This window comes from Lissotriton vulgaris, chromosome 9, assembly GCF_964263255.1.
Source record: "Lissotriton vulgaris chromosome 9, aLisVul1.2, whole genome shotgun sequence".
Taxonomy (NCBI): Eukaryota; Metazoa; Chordata; class Amphibia; order Caudata; family Salamandridae; genus Lissotriton; species Lissotriton vulgaris.
Window position 1 is genome coordinate 682,304,244 of NC_141697.1, and position 27,620 is coordinate 682,331,863.

At 46.1% G+C, this 27,620-nt stretch overlaps 1 protein-coding gene across 1 annotated transcript in view; it reads left to right on the top strand.

The window, feature by feature from the left end:
- Positions 1-6,249: 6,249 nt before the first annotated feature.
- DACT3 (dishevelled binding antagonist of beta catenin 3) overlaps positions 6,250-27,620 on the top strand; it is a 260,990-nt gene continuing 239,619 nt past the window's right edge. Inside the window, exon 1 of the mRNA XM_086938405.1 lies at positions 6,250-6,520. Coding sequence (XP_086794531.1) covers positions 6,323-6,520 — 198 coding nt within the window. The 5' untranslated portion in view covers positions 6,250-6,322. The remainder of the gene's footprint in view (positions 6,521-27,620) is intronic.

A 27,620-nucleotide genomic window follows, 5' to 3' on the forward strand; every position in this document is an offset into this window, starting at 1 on the left:
GTGGAGAGAGAGAGAGAGAGAGAGAGAGAGAGTAGAGAGAGAGAGTAGAGAGAGAGAGAGGGTGGAGAGAGAGTGTGGAAAGAGAGACAGTGGAGAGAGAGTGGAGAGCGAGAGTGGAGAGCAATAGTGGAGAGAGAGAGTAGAGAGAGAGAGTGGAGAGAGAGAGAGTGGAGAGAGAGAGAGTAGAGAGAGTAGAGGGAGTAGAGAGAGTCGAGAGAGTAGAGAGAGAGTAGAGAGAGAGAGAGAGTGGAGAGAGACAGTGGAGAGAGACAGTGAAGAGAGACAGTGGATAGAGGGGCTGTGGAGAGAGATAGAGTGGAGAGAGAGAGTGGAGAGAGAGTAGAGAGAGACAGTGGAGAGAGAGAGAGAGAATGGAGAGAGAGTGGAGCGAGAGTGGAGAGAGAGAGTAGAGAGAGAGAGTAGAGAGGGCGAGAGAGAGAGTGGCGAGAGAGGGTGGAGAGAGACAGTGGAGAGAGAGAGAGTGGGGAGAGAGAGAATGGAGAGAGAAAGTGGAGAGAGAGTGTGGAGAGAGAGAGTGGAAAGAGAGAGTAGAGAGACAGCGAAGAGAGAGAGAGAGAGTGGAGAGAGAGAGTGAAGAGAGAGTGGAGAGAGAGAGAGGGAGTGGAGAGAGAGAGTGGAGAGAGAGAGAGAGAGTGGAGAGAGAGAGAGTGGAGAGAGGCAGTGGAGATAGAGAGAGAAAGTGGAGAGAGAGAGAGAGAGAAAGTGGAGGGAGAGAGTGGAGAGAGAGTGGAGAGAGAGAGATTGGAGAGAGAGAGAGGAGAGAGTGGAGAGAGAGAGGGAGTGGGGAGAGTGGAGAGAGTGGAGAGAGAGATAGTGGAGAGAGTGGAGAGAGAGAGAGAGTGTGGAGAGGGTGGAGAGAGAGAGTATGGAGAGAGAGAGAGTGTGGAGAGAGAGAGTAGAGAGAGTAGAGAGAGAGAAGAGAGAGTGGAGAGAGAGTAGAGAGAGAAGGGAGAGTAGAGAGAGAGAGAAGGGAGAGAGAGAGTGGAGAGAGAGTAGAGAGAATGAAAGACAGTGGAGTGAGAGACAGTGGAGAGAGAGTGGGGAGAGTATGGAGAGAGAGAGAGTGTGGAGAGAGAGAGTGGGGAGAGAGAGCGTGGAGAAAGAGAGTGAAGAGAGAGAGTGGAGAGAGAAAGAGTGAAAAGAGAGTAGAGAGAGAGAGTGGAGAGAGGAGAGAGAGAGAGGAGAGAGAGTGGAGAGTGAGAGAGTAGAGAGAGTAGAGAGAGAGAAGAGAGAGTGGAGAGAGAGTAGAGAGAGAGAAGGGAGAGTAGAGAGAGAGAGAAGGGAGAGAGAGAGTGGAGAGAGAGTAGAGAGAATGAAAGACAGTGGAGTGAGAGACAGTGGAGAGAGAGTGGAGAGAGAGTGGAGAGAGAGTGGAGAGAGTGGAGAGAGAGTAGAGAGGAGGAGGCATCGCCATCGTCCACAAGAACACCATCCGCATCACGACCGACTCCGACGACACCTTTGCCACCGCGGAGCACCACCACTTCCAGATACACACCGACCCCAAGACCACCCTTAGAGGCACCCTCATCTACAGACCCCCGGGACCACGCACACAATTCAGTGAAGACATTGCCAACTTCATCAGCCTGCACGCCCTCCCCTCCGCCGACTACATCCTCCTAGGAGACCTCAACTTCCACCTGGAGAACAACAAGGATCGCAATACCGCCGCCCTGCTGGAAAACCTCGCCAACCTCGGACTCAAGCAACTGGTGAACACCCCCACACACTACGTCGGCCACACGCTAGATCCCGTCTTCTCTTCCAGCAAGCACATCACCTTCAGCCACGCCACCGGACTCCACTGGACCGACCACAGCTGCGTCCACTTCAGCTTCAAAAGAACCACGACCTACCACCACCCGCAACAGGTACCTCACAGGAGCAGGAGCAAGATCACCGCCGACCAGCTCACCACCTCCCTCAGCCAGAGCCCACCCGCCAGCACACTGAACCCCAACGAAGTAGCCCGCAACTTCACACAGTGGCTGACCGCCTGCGCCGACGACCTCGCACCACTGAAGAACCCTCCCAGCAGACCGAGAAGCAAGAAGGCTCCCTGGTTCACCGACGAACTCAAGGACTCCAAGAAGAACTGCCGCACCCATGAGAAAGCCTGGCTCCTCGACCAGACCACAGACAACATGACCGCCCTCAAACAAGCCACCCGCAAACACCACCAGCTCATCCGCACCACCAAGAAGAAATCACTAAAGGACCGACTGGACGACAACGCCCACAACAGCAAGGAACTCTTCAGCATCGTCAAGGAGTTCTCCAACCCCAGCACCGGCAACAACGACCTCACTCCCTCACAAGATCTCTGCGACTCTCTCGCCTCGTTCTTCCACCGCAAGATTGCCGACATCCACAACAGTTTCGGCGCACCATCCACGCACCCAACCGTTGAACCAACGCCCCCCACCGCCACCCTGCGCACCTGGACCACAGTGACCAGCGAAGACACAGCCCGCACGATGAACACCATCCACTCCTGATCACCCACCGACCCGTGCCCCCACCACATCTTCAACAAGGCCGACTCCACCATCACACCCCAACTCCAGAACATCATCAACTCCTCCTTCAACGCCGTCACCTTCCCGGAGTGCTGGAAGCATGCCGAGCTCAGCGCCCTACTGAAGAAACCAACAGCAGACCCCACTGACCTCAAGAACTTTCGCCCCAACTCGCTCCTCCCGTTTCCTCCTAAAGTCATCGAGAAGATCGTCAACAGACAACTGGCATCCTTCCTCGAGACGAACGGATCCCTCGACCCCTCGCAGTCCGGGTTCAGAGCCAACCACAGCACCGAAACAGCCAAGCTACAGAGAAGACTCCAACGGATCCAGAACGCATCCGCCCGTCTCATCCTGGACATCCCCCGACGCTGCCACATCTCCAGCCACCTGAGGTACTTGCACTGGCTCCCCGTCAACAAGAGGATCACGTTCAGGCTCCTCACCCACGCACACAAGTCTCTCCACGACCTGGGCCCCAAGTACCTCAACGACCGCCTGACCTTCTACACACCCACCTGCCAGCTACGATCGACCAGCCATGCCCTCGCCGCCGTTCCACGCATCCGAAGAGCCACCGCCGGAGGAAGATCCTTCTCCTACCTGGCGGCCAAAACATGGAACTCCTTCCCCATCCACCTTCGACTGACCCAGGACCATCTCGCCTTCAGAAGACAACTCAAGACCTGGCTGTTCGAACAGTAGCGGACCCCTTCCCCCAAGCGCCTTGAGACCCTCCCGGGTGAGTAGCGCGCTATACAAGTGTTATGATTGATTGATTGATTGAGAGAGTGGAGATGGAGTAGAGAGAGTGGAAAGAGAGTAGAGAGAGAGAATGGAGAGTAGAGAGAGAAGGGTGTGAGTGAGAGGCAGTGGAGAGAGAGACAGTGGAGAGAGAGTGGAGAGAGACTGGAGAGAGTAGAGAGAGTGAGAGTGTGAGAGAGTGGAGAGAAAGACAGTGGAGGGAGAGACAATGGAGGGAGAGACAGTGGAGAGAGAGACAGTGGAGATAGAGTGGACAGAGTTGAGAGAGAGAATGGAGAGAGAGAGATAGAGTGGAGAGAGAGTAGAGACTGACTGACTCAGAGTCTGAATACTGACTGACGGGGAGACTGACTGGCTGAAAAACTGACAGAGAGAGACCGAATGACAGACAGACTGACAGATAGAGAGAGAGACTGACTGACTGACAGACTGACTGACTGAGACTGAATGACAGAGAGAGAGAGACTGACTCATTGAGAGAGAGAGAAAGAGAGAGAGAGAGAGAGAGAGAGAGAGAGAGAGACCTACGCCAATCTAACCCTTTCCACTCCACTCCACCCCAAATTACCACACTCATATCCACTCCAATCTTCACAACTCCACTCCACCCATTCTACCCCACTCCACTTCAATCTATCCCACTCCACGCCAATCTATCCCAAACGACCCAAGGCACTCCACTCCACTCCACTCCAATGTGCCCCACTCCACTGCAATCTACCCCACTCCACCTCAATATATCCCAGTCCAGCCTACCCCAACCCACCCCACTCTGCCTCACTCAGATCTACCCCAATATAACCCATTCCACTCCATTTCACCCCAATGAACCCCTCCTCTCCACTCCACTCCAATCTACCTCACTCACCACAACCTACCCTAAGTAGCCCCAATACACCTCTATCCACTCCACTCCAATCGAATCTACCCCACCCCAATGTACCCCACCCGACTTTACCTCACTTCAATCTACCCACTCCGATGTCTCTCACTCCAATCCACCCACACCACTTCCATCTACCCCACTCCACTCATATCTACCCACTCCACCCCAATCTACCCCACTCCACTCCAGTCTACCCCAACCTACCCAACTCTTCTTTAATCTACCCCATTCCAACCTACTCCACTCCATCCCAATCTAACCTACTCCACTCTTCTCCAAACTACCCCACTCCATTCTACCCAAATCCACTCCACTCCAATCAAACCCACTCCACTCAAATCTACCTCAATCTAATCTAACCCATTGCAGCCTGTCCCCTTCCACTTCACACTCATCTACCTGACTCCATTCCATTCTACCCTACTCCGCTCTACTCCAGTCTGTGCCACTCCTGTCTACCCCACTCCACTCCAATCTACCCCACTCTATTCCAATCTAACCTAATCTTCCCCACTCCACCGCACTCTACACCAAACTAACCCACCTCTCTCTACCCCTATATGCACCATGCACTCTATACCTATCTACCCCACTTCTCTCTACCCCTATCTGCCCCACTCCAATCTACCACAGGCTACACACTTTAATCTGCCCCACTCTACCTGCAATCTACCACACTCCAATCTACCTCCTCAACCCCAATCTACCCCACTCTACCCTAGCTACCCTACCCCTCTTTACCCCATCTACCCCACTCCACTTCAGTCTACAGCACTCCACCACAACCCCACTCTCACCCACTACCTTGTAGCCATGCTGAACAGCAGCCACACTGGTGCACAACACGACTAACAGGGAAACAACCAGGAACAAGTGACTGTCAAGAAATGACTGATGACATGAAAATAAATACAGATGAACTTTGAAACCTTAATTGTAGAAGATTTGGACTATCTATTTTTGATTTACTGAATAGTGACATTTGCCAATAAGACTGGTGCTATATCGACAGAGAGAATTAATATTAGTGTGCTCAGAGGGTACTTTTTTGCTTGTTTCTGCACCTGCGGGACTTGTGGATGTTGGATACACAACCACCCTCTTAGATGCACCAAATGTGATATACTCTTTAAATATACCCTGATAATATTTTGCAGAGCGCCCATTAGCCTGTTTGTATCCACTCTGTCAATTTAACAGGGAAAGATGTAGAAGGTGAGGTTAGGGAAAAGATTATTGGGGTTGGGGGGATAAGGGGAAGGGGGACCCTGCTGGACATATTCACATTGATTTATGGTGAGGTAAAGTTTCTAGTTTGCAAGGCAAGTGCCAATGTTGGTATGCTGCTTTTGTAATTCAAATCTTCTTTGTTAAATTAGCCTCTTCTACATTATGTGAGGTGTTTGTCTTGTGCTCGCGACATTTAACCCAATGAAGGGTATGCCATCTAGGCACACTGTGAAAGGACAGGAAATAATAATTTTCGTTTCTACGTTTTCGGTATTTTTCCGATCGCGGTGCTTCTCTTTGATGGAAAGCACATCCTTCCGCCTTACAATAGAATCTTCGATTTCCATGGAGACGTCTGCAGCCTACTGTCTTTTCTTTCGATGGAATACCTTTCTAGTCATCCATTCGTGCATCCTGCCGACTCTGTTTATTTTGGGTCTCGGATTTCCATATTTTGATCGGCTCTCCAGAGCACACAGTTCCTTCATCCAATGGCCTTGAGCCAAGGCGTGGCTAGGTAGACGATCCCCTAGCCTTAGTTCAGCGTTCCTGTGCTTATGACAGTCTGCCACCAATACACAAAATAATAAAAAGCAACCGCTTCCAATGATAGCGCAGGAGGGCATGTTTATCTTAAAATTGTCAAAGGCTCAGTAAAAAGGAAAACGTTACTGAGGGCGCGTTTATGCAAAGCTGCCTGGCGTGCTGTCCAATGTAGGCGAGGAAAAGGGGCGTGGCTGCACCGCGGCAGTCCGGCGGGCCAATGGGAAGGACGTATTCAGATGAATTGCTGACAGGCCGTGCACGAGACCTGAGCGGCAGAGCTGCCTGCGCCGCGGAGGCTGTAGTCTGGTGGCAGCAGCCAAGCAACGTGGAGCTCGCCCCCGGGAGCGCCGCAATGATCCGCGCCTTCTCCATCAACCCCGGTGGGGACCGCAGCCGCCTGCGGGGATGGCTGCGGGGCAGCCTGGCCGGTCTGTGCGAGCTGCAGCTGCTGCGGGATCGCCAAGAGCTGCGGGTGCGGAAGGCTCTGCGCGGGAGCGAGACCACCGAAGAGGATGAGGAGGAGGCGGCGTTGGAAGCCGCCGAGCAAATGGTGAGTCCGTGTGATATGCCAGGGGTTGTGGGCACCAAGCAACACTGGGTCGTCCTGGGATTTGAGCGGACACCTCTGTGGCATTACCTCGAGCCGTTAGACATCATAGCGGATTTTGCATTATACTTCAGAGCAATGCCCATACTGTGCAGAGCTGAGAACATTAATTAAAAGAATATAATTGTCTGTATTGGACCATTTAATCATTTATTATTCCTGACATAAATAAGGGTGCCAAACAAAACCAGAGCACTACTAGAATCTGGTGACATTTCTCTCACATCTGCATACGATAATGCATAATGTTAGTGCACGGAGTAGGCGTCACTTCCATTGCTGAGGACAAACATGCATTGGATATCTAGTCCCTAATTGGAGGAGCTCGTGCAGATAATGTCAATGCCAGAAGTGGATGCAATAATGCATACATAGACTACTGTGGGAACTGGAGGTGCCAAGGCCGCCCAGGCCTGGAGGCAGGAGTGTATAGAACTCTATGAGACCTGTAGATGTAATTACCGAGACTGAAGGCATTAATGCCCATGCTGGCACTGGCAGGACCGGAGGCCGTAATGACTAGGTTGTTGCTGCCCGGGATGGAGACACTAATGCGCAGGCTGCCTGTGCCAAAGGTAGGCCACTGTGAAAACTGAAGCTATCACTTCCAGGCCTGGAGGCAGTGGCACACGTCACTGTGCGCGCTGGCGATGCCACTTCCAGGCCTGGAAGCAGTAATGCACAGGTCCCTGTGGGAACCAGAGGTGTCACTACTAAGGGGGCGCCCTTAATAAACTGATCAATGTTTAAACTGGGTGTGTTACTGCCAGGACTGCATGTATTAATGCCTGTGCTGTCAGTGGCAGTAATGACTAAAGATGTCGCTGAGAGGACTGGAGGAAATAATGCATAGTTTTCCACTGCCAGTACAAAAGCCAATAATGCATAGCTTGGCTTTCACGGCCAGGACAGAGGACAATAGTGCCCTGGCTGTCACTGCCAGGACCGAAGGCAATAGTACACGGGCCACTGTGAGAAAGGAAGGCCCCACTGCTATTCCTGCATGCAATAATGCATTGCTTGGCTTTCACGGCCAGGACAGAGGACAATAGTGCCATGGCTGTCACTGCCAGGACCGAAGGCAATAGTACACGGGCCACTGTGAGAAAGGAAGGCCCCACTGCTATTCCTGGATGCAATAATGCATAGCTTGGCTTTCACGGCCAGGACAGAGCGCAATAGTGCCCTGGCTGTCAATGCCAGGACCCGAAGGCAATAGTACACGGGCCACTGTGAGAAAGGAAGGCCCCACTGCCATTCCTGGTGGCAATAATGCATTGATTGGCTTTCACTGCTAGGACCGAGGACAATAGTGCCCTGGCTGTCAATGCCAGGACCCGAAGGCAATAATACACGGGCCACTGTGAGAAAGGAAGGCCCCACTGCCATTCCTGGAGGCAATAATGCATTGATTGGCTTTCACTGCCAGGACCGAGGACAATAGTGCCATGGCTGTCACTGCCAGGACCGAAGGCAATAATACACGGGCCACTGTGAGAAAGGAAGGCCCCACTGCCATTCCTGGTGGCAATAATGCATTGATTGGCTTTCACTGCCAGGACCGAGGACAATAGTGCCATGGCTGTCACTGCCAGGACCGAAGGCAATAATACACGGGCCACTGTGAGAAAGGAAGGCCCCACTGCCATTCCTGGTGGCAATAATGCATTGATTGGCTTTCACTGCCAGGACCGAGGACAATAATGCCCTGGATGTCACTGCCAGGGCTAAAGGCAATACTGTGTAGTCTTTCAATGCCAGTATTGGAAGGGTCACTGCCAGGACTAGAGTCAGCCCTGCATTGTGAACTATGAGAAGTGGCAGTGTCATGGCCAGGCCTGGATGCTCTTATTCATATGCTGTCGCTGTCAGCACAGGAGGCAAGAAGGGAGAGGCTGTCACTGTCAGAAATGGAGGCCGGACCAGAGGCACTAGTGCACAGCCTGTGATTGACAGAAATGACAGAACCCCTTACGAGATTGGAGGCAACCATGTATGTGCTCTCATAGGTCTGAAGGGAATACAGACCAGGACATCAGTGCCAGAACTGGGACTGCATGGCCAAGGTAGAGTTGATAATACATAGGCCGTCCCTTTCAGAACTGGCAGTGTCGCAGCCTGTGTGTAAGACTATAATGCATAGGCCATTGCGGCCATGACTCGAGGTGTCACTGCCACCACTGGAGGCCATGACTCGAGGTGTCACTGGCCCTACTGGAGGCAACAATGCATATACTGTTAGTGCCATGAGTGGTATTATTATAATTCATACAGTATAACTGCTTGAAGGAATAATGAGCATAAGATAATTGTCAAGACCAGGTCAGCATTTCCACGTCTGTAGGTTGTAATGTATAGGGTATCACTTACAGAGCTCAAGGCAACAATGCATAATCATCAATGTAACAACTGTGGGATATTCTTTTATTTTTATTTTTTTTATTTTTTGAGTTTTATATAACTCCAACTTGACCCGAAGGTATCCGAGCGCTTTGCAGAGTTTGCACATCAACAATTACAGAGAATGCTTAAGATACAAATACAGGGTAAAATATACAATATGAGGTACAGTCGATTGCTTCCATAACTGAAGGTAATAATGTCTAAGGAAGGGTGGTTAATTCTAAGGTTATAGATAATGCCAATTGAAATCACTACTAAGACTTCAGGCAGCATTGCAGAGGATGGAGCCAGCAATAGAGGCATTAATCCATAGATGATGGCTCTCAGGCCATGAAGTAATAATGCATGGTGGCACTACTGTCAGCCCTTGGTCCATTAATGCATTGAGGGTCATTGGCTGGGTTAGATTTGTTCTATCAAAAGTTTTCCATGACTTTTAACGCTCACAGCTGGTACTGGGGCAATACTGCTTGGATGGAGTTCTTTGGACTGACTGCTTTCATGCATAGGGACTACACTGCCAAGACTGGAGGCAACAAACAGCGCATAGATCTTGGAACGGTCAGAATACAAGACAGTAATGCATATGGGGGCCACTGTCAGGGAAGGAGCTATAAACAACAGGGCACGTCCTCCACCATTAATTGAGAATGTATTGCATAAGATCACATTGCAACAATACTACATTTGACTATGACTATTAATAGTGATGCATTGAGATGTCATTGCCAGGGCTGCAAGCACTAAGTAACCGACTTCTCTTTTAATCTGGAACTGTTAATGCTTAGATGGGGCCATTGGAATTGTGACAGACAACATCTGTGCAGGGTTGACTCAATTATGCTTTGAGAAAAGGGTAGATTGTACTCCATAATGGGACACATTCTGTAGCAGGATTATTGTGCTATTTCAGCGTTGTAACACACATTAATGCTGTTCGGGCAGATGTTTCATCTCATTCGTTCCCTTTTATCACCCGAATCAGCAATTGAAAGTTGCCCAGTTCACCTTTGCAAAGGGTTGGACACCTCATTTCGCCTTGTGGCGTGCTGCCTTTATAGTAACTTTTGATCTGTTTGAATAAGATCGTATTTTATTTAAAGTTTGGCGCGTAAAAGGAGCAGATAATTGATTATATGGCAAGTGATGTAAATTCATAAATATAAGGAAAATACTGCGACAGCAAATCGCCTAATTCCAGTGGTCCTGTGCACAAGTTAATTTTAACCTGGACAGTGGGTAATCATTTATACAAGACCATTGATGTGTAGGGCTTGCACTGCAACCACTACGGCAATAATGGGCAGGGCGGTCACTGCCAGCACTGGAGACGGTAGTGCATAGGTACAGCCATAGGACCAGAGCCATTAATGCTTAAGGACTTAACTGCCGGGACTGGAGGAGTTAATGCTTAGGAGCATCATGCATGATTTAGGGACATTTTGCATAGGGACAAAACTGCTAAGGCTGAAGCAACTAAACATATAGGCATTATGCACTCCGGAAACAGTCATTGAGTTTGAGCACCATTGCATAGCATCTTCACTGCCAGGACTGGTACCATTCATGCAATAAGAACGTGCTGCAGTTCCTGTGGCAGTAATGGATACAGTGTTGCCATCTGGACTACAGGAATAATGCATAGAGGGGACACTGTCAAAGGTTTTGTAATTGTATTCATTTAGGACGAACGAAGAGGCTTTTTGTGTTTATTGAGGGCACCATCAACGAGCCACTTTACATTTTGGTAACATTTGTGAATATGGATATAGCATTTGAGTTTGTTTTGCTACCAGAACGCGAAACAATCTGCCCTTTCTGTGGAGTGATGCTTAAGTGTTGACCAGATAGTGTAATGAACTACTAATTAAGTTAATTGAAGGTGGTGTTTTTGAAGTCCAGAATAATTTTAGAAGACAATTGTGACGATGATTGCGTGCCAGTTCGTTAAAGATATGAATTTGTTCACTTGCTCCCCAGTGCCTTTTTTTTTCTTCTTTTTTAGATTGGATAGACATGTACATATATCGTAACTTTTAAACTGTACTCTGCATATGCAACAACAGTGCATAATGGCCTGACTGCCAGGACTTCAGGACACAATACCTAGGTTAGAACATAACTGCCTGCTCAGGCAGCGGACAGCAGTAATGCATAGGATGTATTGGTTAGGGGCAGATGCATGCTACATGCTTCAGTGCACACCCAAAATTGCAGGAACCACTGCGAGAACTGGTGGCAGCAATACACAGGCCACCACTGCCAGAACTGGTGGCAGCAATACACAGGCCACCACTGCCAGAACTGGTGGCAGCAATACACAGGCCACCACTGCCAGAACTGGTGGCAGCAATACACAGGCCACCACTGCCAGAACTGGTGGCAGCAATACACAGGCCACCACTGCCAGAGCTGGATGCAGTAATGCACATTCCACCACTGCCAGAACTGGAGGCAATAATGCACAGGCCACCACTGCCAGAACTGAAGGTAGTAAAGCATAGTCCAACACTGCCAGAACTGGAGGCAGTAAAGCGTATTCCACCACTGCCAGAGCTGGAGGTAGTAAAGCGTAGGCCACCACTGCCAGAACTGAAGGCAGTAATGCACATGCCACCACTGCCAGAACTGGAGGAAATAACGCATAGGCCATGACCATTAGTAATTGAGGCAATAATGCATATACCGTCACAACCAGAACGGGAAGTAATAATGCATAAGCCATCCCTGTCTAAAGTTGGGGCAATAATACAAAGATCATCACTGGCAGACCACGGAGGATCTACTGCACAGGGTACCACTGCCAAAAGTCGAGGCAGTAATGCAAGGACCCCTGCTGCCCAAATTGGAAGCAATAATGGATAGGCCTCCACTGCCAGACCTCGAGGATTAATGCATTGGCCATTGCTTCCATACCTGGAGGTAATAATGCATTTCCTGTCACTGCCAGTACTGGAAGTAACCATGCATAGGCTATCACTGCCAGAATGGGAGGTAATAAGGCATATGCCATCCTTGCCAGAACTGGAGAGGATCACTTCCAGGGCCAAAAGTGATAATGCATATGACTTTACTATTGAAACTAAATTCAATATGCAGGAGGCATTACTTTTAGTACTAGGGCGTTACTACAAAGGATGTCACTCAATAGATTGGAAATACCACTGCCAGGTGTGGATGCCACAATGCCTGGGATATCTCTGCCAGGCCTGAAGGCCGTAACGCATCACATCCTTTAAAACTGTAGATTATTATTGCCAGCAATGTGGTAAAAGCTGTGTTTTATCCTATGCTTTTTGGTAATAATAGAAGTAGGCATCACTGCTAGGAAATGAGGCAATTTATATATGGATGCATTACAGGCTGTTCTGGGTGAGGCACAAATGCAGGATAATCACTGCCAGGGTTGGGTGGCAGAGAGCAGGTCACCGGGCACTTTGCACCCAGGACCAACAACCATAGTGCGTAGGGAATAACTGCTGGTATCAGGGCAACTGTCGTATTGGTGTATGCTGCAAGTCGTGACACAATAATGTAATGAGATAAAAATGCCAGGGCTGGAGCCAATAACACAGAGGGACTTGCCTGACCTCACTGAAGCAATAGTAGAAAAGTACTCCACATCCAGGTTAAAGGTAATGATGCCCATGACATCACTGCCAGAACTGCTTTCATTGGAGGGGTGGCTACTGTGAACAATAAATCATAGGGAAATCCTTGTCCGGAATCCAGGCAATAAAGTTTGGGAATATCTTTAGGGCTGGGGATGCTAATGCATCGAGGCACTGCATTTGGAGCCATTCTCAATAATACATAGAACATCACTGCAGGACAAGAAACACCAATGCTTAGGGGCATTAATGAAGGAACTGGTGACCGTAATACCTTCTGGTGGCTGTTGTCCACCAGTATGTTACTGCTGAATCTGATGACATTCATGTGTGGTAAAATCCCTGTTGGAACTTAAGCCATAAGTACATAAGAACATCACTACCAGGATTAGTGAATGTATAATGTGAAATTGATTTAATTGAAGGATGTTTGTTAGACAGTTGCCTGTAAGGGAGGTAGCAATGCAACTGTGCATCTCAGACTAGCTCCAAATAAGAATGTATAGATACATCATTCACAGACCTGGAGGAAAGAGTGGTATCGCATCCCAGGCTATGGTGCTAGAATGTTTAGTTGTGTCTCTGCTAGGAATGCTGCTAATAATTCAGTGGGTTGTCACCGCAGGCTAAGGGAGACAGTTATGCATAGATGCTTTTCTGTCACGACAATGCAAAAGACATCACTAGCCAGACTTTGAGTAATCCTGCACATGGATACCCCTCCCATGATTGGAGCCCATACAGTATTACACTTCGCCATCTGGTTTGGAGCCATAAATGCATAGTGGCCTAATTGCTAAGGCTGGTGGAAATAAGGCAATTAGGCAACACTGAAATGACTGGAAGCAATTACTTATAGGGATACCACTGCTAAGAATATATGCATCATTGTCCAAGGATATTAGAGCCTAGCCTTCTGATAAATGTACAGAGTGGAGTAACTTCCCAGACAGAAGTATTAATTACAGTTCGGCTTGTGCACTCATCAGTGGTGTTGATGGAGGTGTTACCTTTGTAGGTGGCCCGGAATCAGGATCAGGCTGTTGATGATACAGGGCCTTGTTTGGGGGCGTTGCAGTGGCAAACCTATCCGGGGCCGGACTGGCCGCACCGGGCATCCTGTGTTTCCCTGAGAGGCTGTAAGGGTGTGGGACGTTTTTTCAGCAGTGGGGGCCGCTTGTATTACTGGGGCCAGTTTTGCAGCTGTGCTGTAATATCGCCCACAAGTGACAACATCAGGAACATGGGTTTCCAGCCTCCTGGTGGTAGGCCGTGCTTCAATAGGGGCTGGTCTGAGAAAACTCACAAGGCTGCTTTGGGTTCCCAGTCCGGCCCTGCCCCTATCTTCTAAATTTTGAAACAAATAGAGGCAGATTTACAAGGTACTTGCGCCACATTTACGCCACTGTTGCGTCACGCAACAGTGGCGTAAACGTGGCGCATCCCTGCGACCCATTTACATCTGCCTAGATGCGTCACTTTGTAAAGCCGTGCGCCACATGTGGGCGTTCCGGGGCAGGGTGGGCGTTCCAAGGCAGGTGCGCCTCGCAAAGTGCCTGTGTGAAATCTACAAGATTTCACGCACGCACTTGGGCGACGCTGCTACGTCAATTCTTTATGCCTGCTTGAAGCAGGCATAAGGACTGACGCAGCACGTTAAGTATAGGGCACAACCGAGCATTGCTGGAGTCGCGTTCGCGCTTGCGACGCGACTCCAGCCATGCGCCGCCCTTGCGTCATGAGATGCGCCACGCATCTCCCTACCCTTGCGCCACGGCGGGCCGCATTGTAAATGCTAAACAAAAGAGAGGTGCCAGTGCCGCTATTTAGTTAACCTAAATCATTTTTGCAAAACATTTGAATAAAACACTATGTTCGATGTTTTTTGTTTACTTTCAATTATTTTATTTTATTCAGAGTTTATTTTTTACTCTTGTATTTGATTTTTTAATTTTTCAAATTTGCATTTCTTAAGACCTTATGTACACAAATGAAAAAACAACATTCCTATTTACAACAACACTTTTACATTTCAAAAATCGTCAATCAAACCTTCACTCATCCCTCTCTCTTACCATTATAGCACTGGCACCTCTCTTTTGTTTATCATTAGCTTGCGGCTAAGCTGTGCCGCTGGGAGCCCAGACCCAGTGGTGTTTTTTTGCATTGTAAATGCGGTGCATCCGCTGTGATGCAAGGGTAGTTTTGCGTGACGCATTTCTTCTGGTGCATCCCTGCTGATTTGCAGAGATGTGCCAGAACTCATAAATATGCCCCAAAGTTAGCAAGAAATTAAAGTTTCTGTTGAGAAAGCAAGACAAGGCCATGATTGTAGTACACATAAAGTTGATGCTCTTTCCCTAACTTGATCGCATTATCGATACAGTAATCTGGCAGAGGTTCTGTGAGAAGCGCGCAAATGATGACCTGGTAGCTTGAAAACACGATACAGTGCATGCAGCAGTAGCGTATGTGGCTCTAAGACAGCTGCCCAAGTTGGCTCACATTGTAAGGGAAATGATCCCAATTGTATGTAAATATAGCCCATGTGGAGATCCTGATAAGCTGATGGATCCGATCTATTGGGCCCGCGTTTGATAACCCATGCTTTAAAGGCATGCACCCTTTCAGAAGCGTAATAGAAACATAATATGTAGACAACAGGTTGGAAGCAACAGGCACACCTTGTATTTTAAGCTTCCTACAGTTCTCTTCTTATAGGTGCTCATTACAAAGGCATATATTGTGTCCGTTGTCAAGGAGGGAATTGGAGCTGGGCCAGATGAGCAAAGAATCTCTTAACTGCTCCAATTAGCAGCTCTGTAGATATTGCATTATTGAGGTGACACTTCACCATCTACACAAACACTCGGGTGACTGGATGTTGTTGTTGATGTATATGCAAATGATTGCATGTCGGAAGTATTTCATTAAAAACAGAGAGAGTTGCCCACGCGGTAACGTTGGTTTTGGGGGATGTAAAGCCAAGATTAAGGACATTGCTGGTAAGGTCCATTCAGTGATACATACAAATGTATTTCACAGGAGTTACAGTGCCAAAAATGGCCAGAGGGGTTGCACCGACGCTCATTTTTGGAGTCCAGCTTTTATGTTTTCATCATCAGGCTTTGACCCAGAGGAAGAGAGAGAAAGATGAAAAGGAGGAGAAACAGTGACAAAGGGAGAAAGCAAGGACGACAAAGGAAGCAGTGGTTTTCTACTGAATGTGTGAATCTGAGTTCTGCCTGACAACATCTGGCACCGCTTGAACTTAAACTTTCACAATCAGAAGCCCGCTGTTATCCACTAGCCCACCCCACTCTGATGCATCTCTAAAGTGTGTTCATAGTTAGGTGTACATCAGGCCAAGCAAAAACTCTGGGGTAACCCTCGCATGCGGGCGCTCAAAACCTCTCTCAGTTTTTCCTCCCATAACAACAATTTTTTACTGGCCCATTTTGTGGATTTAGAAGCCATATTGAACTACATAAATGAAATTATCGCAGCTTTTGCGGCCGTTTTCGTCCGCAAAGCGGCGATAATTTCATTGCCCTATTAGCAAGCTGTCGCTAACATCAGTTAGCGACAGCTTTGAGGCGATAGCGAGCGGTTTGGGGCCCACTTTGCATGTCAGCGATATTTATCGCTAATGAGATGCAAAGTGGGCATACCCAACCGACTGAAAGCAGTCGCCTATTATCAACGTAGGGGTAGCGATAAAAAAAGCGCGAACATCGCCAAAAACGAAGGCCTGCTCTGACCAGTTCTTAACCTGTATATCCAATGGGAGGTGGATATTCAGGTTAAGAACCTATTGGCGTTAATGCCTGAATATCACTGGATTTCCAGCTATATTCACGCATTAAGCCGCTATCGCCGGAAATGTTATCGCTTTTGAGATAAACGTTTCTAATAGCACGTTATCTCTGCGATAAAATCCGGCGATGCAAGGCGATAGAAAAAATTTTGCTAAGCTTACTAAGCGATAAATATCGCTTGTTGTTAATATGCCCCGTAGTGCACACACAACATGTTATACTCTGCACAGCAAATCACAGCTCGTGTGTGACGAGGCCCAAGCTTTGTTTACAACCAATATTTTTGGAACACGAATATTGTTTGAAGACCCCCCTCCCCCACACCCCTCTCATACCGCATACACACCTCGGGTCTTCAGAATGCTCAGCACTGCATAAATAACTCTATTGATAATATAAAAAATGTATCTTGTGACAACTGAGAAACCTAAAGGAGCGAGGAAGGTTTACATCGCGTGTAGGTTAATAGAGCCGCGAAAAGTCGATGGGGAGAACATAAGCGAATCGATTGCGGGTTGATTTAGCCTTGAAGTGAATGGGGATGAGGTCTGGTAACCAGACTGTGGCTTGGGATGGTTTAATGGGCGTAGGAGGGTTTGAGAGCCCAAGAGGCAGAGCACGGCGTTGACGGATTGCCGCAGGGTCAAAGGGCGGCGAGAATATTTGACATGTGAACGTGCTGTCCTGCTGCGCACCTCGGAAGACAGTCGTCAGCTTTGCAAACACTCAAGTGCAGGACATTGAAATACAAACGTGTGTTGGGGGTGTTCGTATTTAAGGATTACTTTTGTTCTTAATACATTTCGAAATAACTACACAAGATACAATATTGCGATGTATTATCTACAAAATGTTCGGCTCATGATTACTTACATACCATGCAGCTGTCTAGTGTTTGTGTCTCGCTACGGTGGCTTATTCTGTGCGATGACATCAACAACTAGCAACGCCGAGAGGCCAGATGACGTGACCAGCCGCAATCTCGCTCTGGCGTTCACTTAAACATCCTGTCACCGTTGTAGCAAACTGGCGTCTACCTCCTGATTATCGTGCCTGCTTATGGAACACGAACTGAGGTTTTGTTCACATTTGTGAGGGGAGGAGGGTCGTAGGGTAGTTGTGGTACCAGGGAGATCATAAGGAGGATGATTTTTTAATTAATAGAGAGACAATGTCTTCAATTGAAAACATTTATGTATCAGGACTCAACTCCTGGGTGACGGCTCCTGAACCAGCAGGTTTTTTTCAACTGTTGGGCCCATTCACAAATTTCATTTTGTAGAACGTTTAGTAGTGCTAGAAAAGTAATTTTAACGAATTGCAAAATGCTATTCTCTTACCTAGTGGAAGGTTACACCGCCGAGTCTGATAAATGGAGAATATATATGAATAAATGGGAGGCATTGAGGCCGGAGTATGGTGGGGTTAAGAGAGGGCTAGGGAGGGTTTTAGTGAGGGACATGCACCCACCCACGAAAGAGTAAGTCCATTGCTATTCACAAACTGCACTTCTACAGTTACTAAAGCCAAACACGCGTTGGCAAAGCCAATAGGTCTTGCCTATGCAAGAGCTATCGGTTTTGCCAATGTGTTTAATTCATGTTGTACACCAGCTTGGATTCCGCTCAGCATGGCTAACAGCATTGGCGTAGAGTGGATTGGCGTAGAGTGGAGTGCCGAAAAGTGAAGTAGAGTGTTGTAGAGTAGAGTGTCATGTTGTGGACTGTAGTGGAGTACACTGTCATGGAGTAGAGTGAAGTGTCGTAGCCTGGAGGGGCATAGACTGGAAGAAAGTGTTGTAGAGTATCACTGAGTGGATTAGAGTCATGGAGTGGCGTATAATTGCATAGAGTGGAGTAGAGTATTGTGGAGTATAGTAGAGTGTCATAGAGTGGAGTGGTGTAGGGTGGAGTAAAGCAGCGTGGCATAGAATGGAGAGGTGTATCGTGGAGGGGTATAGATAGTAGTAAAGTGTCATAGAGTGAAGTGCCATATAGTCGAGTGGAGTGGCATAGTGTAAAGTGTCATAGAGTAGCGTAGAGTTATGTGGCACATAGTATAGTAGAGTGGCCTAGTGTGAAATGGCATAGATTGGCGCAGGGTGGGGTGGGGTGGTGCGTCGAGTAGTGGAGTATGCTTAGAGTGGAGGGAAAAAGAGTGGAGTAGAGTGTGGTGGAGTGGAGTGCACTAGTGTGGTAGCGCACTGCCATTACAGACAACACATTTTCAATTGAAATGGCAATTACATTTGCACATTTAGTATTACTGATAAAACTGTACCGCTCACAAATGATAATGTGTGGAAACGGCATCCCCTAGTGTACTAATTTGTTTTGATCCTATTAAAATATGTTTCTACCACACTAACAAAATTACCCAAAAAGTACTACATTTCTGCTTTTGTAATTCAGATATAATCTGAGCTATTTGCACAGTTCATTTATTTTCTTGTGTGCTAGAAAAAAAACTTTTCTTTCTCAGTACCCGACAAGATTGTCACATAATTCTTCCCACTTTGAAGTCAGAGAAAGAAAAGTAAAGACCAAGCTCCATCGGAAGACAAAGTCTGACATTTGACCTCTGTCTTTGAACGCACAGCAAATTTGACAAGATAAAAAGAGAATTGAAAGATCTGTTTACAGAAACAAATACTTGTAGAAGAATACCAGGAGTGATGGTCAACAAGGTTTGCTCCATGGGACTGACAAAGACATGCGGGAGAGCCTAAAACAAAAAAAGCCAGGAAGTAGAAACCCAGAAAATGTAAGTTGCAAACTGCAAAGCCAATGGTAAGCAATGAGCGGAATGCATACCCAGGGAAGCTTTCAGAATGCCCACAATATGTCTCTTTGCAACCAATCTGCTGAGCTGTCTGGTAGGCTTTGACCTAAAAAGACCCAAAACAGTCATAAATGTACTCCAGGAGTAAGTCCAATGCTAAACATGGCCTACTACTGGTTGAAACACCCTCCAAAAGAAATTAATGGAATTTGTGACAAAGAATGCAACCCATAGGAAATAATGTTAACATTACATGATTTATTTTACCTTTTTTAAAACCTATATAAATGTAGTTTGTTAAAAAAAATATATATATAACTTGTATAAATATTATTTTGCATTAAGGATATTTAAATTACTTTTTAAATGTAAAAATAAATATAATGGTATTTAAAAGAAAAAAACGAAATTCATTAAAATGTATTTTATACAAACTTTTTTATTAGTATTTAATACGTAATAAAAACAAAAAGTTTACGTTTGGTGAATTTTTCAATACATCTTAAAAAATATTTTTTTAATTTAATATCCTTATTAAATATTTTATTAAAAATTAAGTTTTTAGTACTGTAGCATCTTTTAATATGTTCTACTTTGAGTATAAATATATACAAATAAATTAATGATTATCAGAAAAAATAAACTTTTTTGTTAACTTGCATTACCTTCTATAAATTTCTCTATGATTTATCAGAGAATTTTCCCTGACAGCGGAGGTCTCTGCCAAGTGTGCAGGGTATCAATTATTGTCCTAAAGTCACTACTAGTATTAACTTTATGCTTTTTAATGACATAATTGGGTTTTGCCTGAACAGCATGCTCTGTCTGCAAAATTTATTGTTAATAAAATTCATAAATGGACTGAGAGCCTGCTCATTACTTACCATTACTTGGTTTCTACGTCACTTTTATTTCCATGCTTCTGATTAGTTAGGACATTCTGCTCCTTCCTGCTTCCTACAGGCACATCCTGTGTGTGTCCCTGCCATGGAGCATGGACCTAGGACAGCTTTCTGTCTGCAACCAGTCTTTCCTTGGGCCGCGGGCACCTGCAGGTAATATTTTTTCCTCACTTTTTGAGTATATGTGTCTGCAGTCTGTCTCCCTCTCTCGTGTTGCTTATCCCACCACATCCCCGCTATCCGTTGTGCTAGTCACTCCCTCCTCCTCCGATCCTCCTTTGTGTTGCTTTTGTCCCCCTGCACTCCTCTTACTGTCATTTATTGCTTTTCCTTCCCTCGTACCTCCCTCGTGTTGCTGCCCTCTCCCAACGTCCACCCCGTGCCTCCATCATGTTGCTTCCTCCTACCCTTAAGTCTGTTATTGCTGTCCCTTCCCTCCTCCTCTGTACCTTCCACGTGTGGCTTGCCCACCTCCATTCTTTTTTTAATATATTGCACAGTAGCTCGGTTTAAAAAAAAAAAAACATAATGTGGTCAAAGCTGTCCGTGTCATAGCACTTTTTGTTTTTTGCTGCACAGCAACCTGTGCTGCTGTGCAACATTGCTTAAAGTAAAGAAGAAAAGCGATAAGACGCGGTCATTGCTGGTCACATCATACCATTTTTGTCTTGACTTTAAGCCGTGTTGCACATGCCTCTTTGGGAGCTCCACAGGACTTGCAACTTCTATATGAGAGGACAAGCTTCAGGCAGACAGTGGGGTGGCAACAGACCAAAATGATGTTGCATGTCCTAGGTTCTCCAGCGGACTTGCAAAATGTGGAACCGCGATCATAGGGAGTAGTTACCACACCCTAGGGGATGTACCATGTTACAACGCATACTATTACAACTACCTACCGTTACAACGCGACCTTTACAACGCATACCATTACAACGCATAGCGCTTTGAGGTGCTGGATAGTGGTAAGTATAATTTACTATTCTAACTCCAGTCCCCCGTGGACCCTAGGGAAGGTGTTGGATAGTAAATTATACTTATTCCCTATCCTAGAGCGCCCCCCAGCGCAATGCGTTTTAATGGTATGCGTTGTAAAAGTCGCGTTGTAATGGTAGTGCGGAGTAACGAATGCGTTGTAACAGGTGTATACCCACCCTAGGTGACCCATTTCAAATGTCTGCTCCAAGCTATGCAGGTTTGTTAAAAAAAATCCATGTAGCTAATTTGTTTCAAGAGGAGTTTCAGACAGTAGAACGGGTCATCCCCATTGGTAAGAACACATATGCATGCAGGGCCTTCCTAGTAGCCTGCGGAGAAGATCAAGAACCCAGTGCTGTAGACCGTTCTCCCAGTCCAAAAATAAATCAATGAAGGTCAAATACTCAGTGAGTGCAACTTAGTAGTGGCAGTGCGGGGCTCTAGACCATTATGCGGTGTAACACAGCCACCCACATTTTCTCAGCAGCTGTCTGGTGGCATGGTTCTGGTCCATATGGTCAGAGTGCAGAACAGTCCAAAGAGGATAGAGTACCCGGCACTAGACAGGCCCAGGAAAAGGGAGCAGATTTGCAAAAGAGGAGAAACGCATGGACTGCCTAGACTCTTGATACACAAGAGTGGGGAGCACACTTCTGTCCAAACCTTAGCCTCACCACCAAGTATCGCACATTTTGATGCTGGGCGTGGACATTCCCTGTGGCATTCTGAGACCTCACTAGTTGCTCGCAACCAGACCCACATATGCACCCTCCAGAGAAGGGAGTCATTCAGGAGCGCTTCACAGTCAGTGGGAAGCACAATGCAGGAGTCAAGAGCAGCAGACACCTTCTATTGCTCAACATGCAACCAGCGACATCTTACAAGTTCGGCTGTGGAAGGTAAGCCATGAGCAATGGTTGTCTTTCCTGTTATCCGGTGCAGCACTTGAAGCTGCATTTCGAGGTGGAGGGCAGGTTCACAAATTTTTGGTTCCCATCGCTCCTACAATTTAGCCATGAAATGCGAAGGTGGTTTACACAAGTGGCGGCAGACCAAGGAGGCCTTTGCTCAGATACCTTTGTCATGTCCGACCATCACAGAACAGGCTCTATATGTGTCTACAGTAAAACTACTGTTTAGGTTTTGTATCCTACTTTGACTGGTCAACATCTATGAGGAGAATGGTGGTAGCAGGAAGCTGGCGCATCAGTTCCCCGGTATGAACTTTAAGAGGAAAAATGCTTGCAGCTGTTTAGCACCGCCTAAAAGTCCCTCCTCCCCGTGCGTAGCACTTGCATCAGCCACAGGGTAACCAGAAGCCGGAGAGAAATAGAAATCAAACAAGCTTTGGCAAAACCAATAATTCGTGCTGGATTTAAAAAAGAATTTACATTCACATATTTATGGACCTTAACAGCTGCAATTAACTCTTTGCGAAAGGCATAAACAGGAAAATAATGCGCTGTAGATACTTTAAAAAAACACTGTCACGTTTATTGTTCTTTAAGAAGCTTAAGTGCCTGTACAGCTATACTCCGAGAACAAACAAAAATGTAAATCGTACAAGCTATAATGATGGCAAACTAAAAGAAATCACCATGCACAGGCAATTACGGAATTGCTCTGTGCTGTGACTTCATTTTATGACAGGCTTAGTTAGGTGTCCAAACATGAAGCAATAAAGCCATGAATCAGCAACTAAATTGCCTTTGCACTAGCAACATAATTATATCAAAGAACACAAGCTGGATAAGCAATGGCAAGCCATGAAAAACTCATGAAAGCCAATGGCTAAAGAGGGCTGAGCCAAACCCCGCTCTATGCATTTGTCTTTATAATGTATTCCAGATTGTTTACCAATGTTTACCTGGCCCCGTTGGCCAAGGTAGTGGAGGCTTGCGGAGTCAGAGTGATCTCTTATGCTGATGATACTCAGCTGATATTTTCTTTTAGAGATCACTCTGACTCCAGCCTCTCCAGTTTCCGCCATTGTCTTGGCGAAATCTGTTCTTGGATGTCCTCGAACCACTTGCGACTTAACACCGACAAGACGGAGGTTTTGTTCTTTAATCAAAAAATGACCATTCCACCTTCATTATGGTGGCCAACGGTACTCAACCCCCCCTACCCCGGTTCACTCTGCCCGTAATCTGGGGTTTATATTCGATGACACGCTCTCTTGCAGCCCTCAAATCAACAAGGTTACTGCGGCCTGCTTTGGTAAATTAAAAATGATGAGAAAGATCTTCCCATTTTTGCCAATGGAGGCACGCAGAACAGTCACCCAGGCTTTAATTACCTCCCACTTGGATTATGCCAACAGTCTATATGCGGGGGCCCCTCTATACCAAATTGAACGCCTCCAGGTAGTTCAAAATGCTGCAGCAAGACTGATTGGCAATATCCCATACAGACACCCTATCTCAGCGTTTCGCAAAGAGCTCCATTGGCTCCCTATAGCCAACCGTATTAAGTTTAAAACGCTTATTCTTGCTTTTCGAGCTCTGAACGGAACTGGCCCAGATTATTTCAGAAAGAGATTGAGACTGTCCCACTCAGTTAGAGACCTTCGCTCTAACAATCTGCGTCTCATGCTTGTGCCAAGATTCCGTCGCACAAGAATGGGTGGTAGAGCCTTTGCTGTCCTCGCTGCCAAACATTGGAACAGCCTACCGATCGACCTTAGATTTGCTCCATCCGAAGCTCTGTTTCGCAGACGCTTGAAAACGTGGCTATTTTCATCTATCTAGATTGCTCCTTCTCCTCCTGCTGACAGTTTTAGCGCCGGGACACCCCCGTTGGGAGTAGCCGCGCGCTCTACAAAATCCGTAAATAAATAAATAAATGACACGCTCTTGCAACAGATAGCTAAAGCTGGCTCTATTGAATCTTAAAAGCAGACTTCAGTAATTGTTTACCAGACATAAGGCTGTTCATAAAAGAAAAGAAACACTGAAGATTAATTAATTGGTGTATGAGAACAAACTACGCCTTGTGTTAGAGTGAGCAGAAAGAAATATACATTGTAAGTATTGGTACGACACCCTGTCGCACTGACTGTACAATGGCATGAAAGGGGTTATTTGAGACATTTGAGCACCTCTAGTGAGCAAGTGATGTGATGGTACAGTGAGCTTGCATGTGTGGGTTGGAGTGACAATAGTAGGGGGCTGAATGTAGAGGAGTTGATTAGAGGCATTACAAGGAGAGGAGCATAGGACCAACTTCAGAAGAAGTATTGTTCTTTCAGAAAAATGTAGTGCCTGGACTGAGGTTTGATGATCCTAAGAAAAGGATGCCAGTACCACAGTTTTGGGGGAACTGATGAGCTGGGATAGCTGTGGAGGTTCTCACTTGTCGTATATGATGTAGGTGAACAGGTGTATTAGATGGGCTCTGAGGTGTATTTACCATTGTGGAATTTTAGTATATGTTTTTGTTTAATTTCACATTAAATAACGTGCTTGAAATCATCAATTATGCGGAGGTGGTGGGATTTGGAGTGGTGCTTTTGCCAAATATCTAACAGTTTAGAAGTCGTGGCAATAGAGAATAGATTTTGTTTCCAGGTTGTCAGAAGAAGCATGTATCTTATTACAGAAAGTTTGAATCCCAACTTGTATATAAATGTGCAAGAAAGCACTGTTGGGGAACAGACACTGAAATTTAGACTAAACTAGCAGTGTTTGGGATAAACATGTCCTAGGACTGGATAACCAGTGTTCAAGTTAAGACTGGGTATTGGGAAGTTCCAATCTCATCATGAGGGAATGCAAAACTAATTATCAAAGGAAGCCCATGGCGAATGGAGCCCTCCTGATCGTGACTAGTGGAGAGGAGCCCATGATGACAGTGGATGGGGCACAGTTCATAACAAGACCTGGGACAGTCCATCATCATATCATAAAAGATCAGATGCTGAGTCTTGGCGGTAGGTCTGTGATGATTCTTGAGGAGTCTGTGATGAGACTGTGGAGTTCATAATGAAACGGGCGGAGAAAGTCTACAAAGTGTTGGGTGAAATGGAATTGACTTTGATTACTGGATTCATATTTTAGTGCACCCCATCCAAGTGATATACAAGCAATTTAATTGTGAACTGATTCTTGAAGTTGGAGAGGTCACTTGGGCAAGACAATCAGAATGCGGATAGAATTTACAGCTGATCTTTTAAGAGGGTTTCGCTAAAGAGCGGATTTCTTGCTGCTTTGAGGAAGGAAAACAGTATTGATGTGTGTCCCATGGCTGATAGTAACACAGCGCACTATTTTGGAACCTAACAGGAGAACGCTTGTTTTAGCCTTAATTTATTTTGGGATTCCCAGAAAGAGGCATCCTTTAATGCTTATTTCACCATCACCTCTTGCAATTATGTCTTATTGTTTAATTAAGCAAGGTGGCAGAGAAATCTAGATTTATAAATATACAGGGGGCAGTATTTTCTCTTCCAGCGGTAGTTTCCTTTACAAGGGGGCTTCTTAGTGAATAAGGATCTCCTTTGCTGAATTCATGTGTAAAAGGACATTGACTTCAATGACTTGTGAGAAATCTTCAGAAGGAAGGAACGATTTCGCGTTCTGAGAAGTTGCAGTTGTACTGTAATTTTAGCTTTTTTTCATGATGGTTGCTTGCAAATATAAGTTGTCAATAGTGAAACCAAGGAATTTCGCTGATGGAAAGGGAAGTGAAATTGAGACAGTTGTGACTGTTATGAGACTGGTGATTAGTCTATGAGGAGACTTATTATATTGTTGATGATACTGTAACTGCATCTATAATTTAATTGGTTTGAGGGTGTTCACCAAGAAGGTAATGGACATGTGTGGAGGTGAGGTGGGAAGTGAAGCTGAAGGCAACACATGTCAAGATTTGGAGAAGTTGGTGAAGTGATTGACAGTAGTCATTGTTCAGACTGAAAGTTTAAAATGTAGGAAGGGGGTAATCGGATAACTTATGCCAGTATTTGCGATAATGATACTGACATTTGGGAGAAATATATGTTTGGACTTGGGCGAAAACAGTTTTGAGGTATGAGAGGCAGACGTTCAGATTCATTGGGGCTCAATGTCGAATTGTACAGTTACATCTTGAGATTTGATGTGATTGATGCTGAAATTTGCACAAATACTGGAGTTCGTAGAACTTGGTACTAATATTTGGCTGAATAATTCTGTGCCTGGGAGAGATTGATGCTGAAATGTAAGTGGAATTAATGTGTAGGTGTGGTGGTGACATTGAAACTGAGATTTGTGCCTATCCAGGATTTGAGAGCTAAGTAAAAACTGCAAGCATACATAGTAGATACATATATGGTCTCCTCAATACTTTTTTTTCTTATCATCATGTCCTGAAATTCTTTTTTGTTGTTTCTCCGCTCATGTATACCCCAAGTGTGAATGCAATATAGAGAAATCAAAGCTCTGGTTGGGATGAGAAGCCACGCGTGACTTGAGACACCATTTTCTGTTGAATATTTATACAGATTTTGGGTTAGTTATGATAAAGGTATTTGAGTGGTTTTGTGGGGAATCAAGAAATTGGGTGGAGTTAATTTATGGACCGAGGAGAATAGCTACAGATGTTTACGAAAGGACCAGTGTTGATCTTGATGTTGACAATATGAGATTTCAAGAAGAAGAGGACTAATATTATGGCAGCAGTGTAGGGGCTAAAAAGTTTTTAATCAAGAGAAATGTATATACAGTTTGAGGGGATCTGCAGCTGAAACGGATGGGTGTGATTGTTGAAATTTCTCAATTGTGTTCAATTGTTAACAAATCACCCAGATACTTTATCCAATAGTGGTGTACCAATCAGTCGGGCAGGCTTTAAGTGAAGATGGAAAAATCATATGTGTAAAGCAATCCTTTTTGCTGCGCTAGCATTCATCATAACTGATCTTTTAGATGCAGGCTCTGCATTAAAACCCCGGAATGCCAAGGGCCAATTTACAAGATTATCAGGGCACAAAACTCTGTTTATTTCCAGCTGCTGCCTATGTGATATACCCAACAATGTTGGAAGTGATGCGGATTAAGGCCCCATCAGAATTGGCCAGCCCTGGCCCCCCTTCTCAAGGTCAAGGCATCTTGATTCTCTCCTCTCCATGGGTGGTCTTTGTTTCCCTAAGAATACCCTTCACACAGCATTCACCGTTCGGTCTCAGGTGACTGGCCTTTGCCCTTGCATGCACTGCCCAGATTTAGACCAGCAATATGTTGGTCTAATTCTGGGTGGTGTTTTCCCTAACACAGTTAGCCTTTTAACCCGAAAGCAGTACTTGACACCGGCATTTTAAGGGGTCAGAAACACATTTGCATGGAAGAAACCTGTACAAATACATAACCAGAGGCAAGCTGTATGATCCCATTGTGCTAAATTGTGGTGGCGGCTTTGATCTGTTAAATTGTAGTTAATCAGTGGTGCCTTTTGCCCTGCAATATCCATGCATATTAACTGTTGACATAATCCTAGCCTGGCCCTTTTGGAATGTGCTCAGCAAGCCATCTGTACCTCCCTGGGCCTGAGTCCTTGACCTGAGACTGCATTC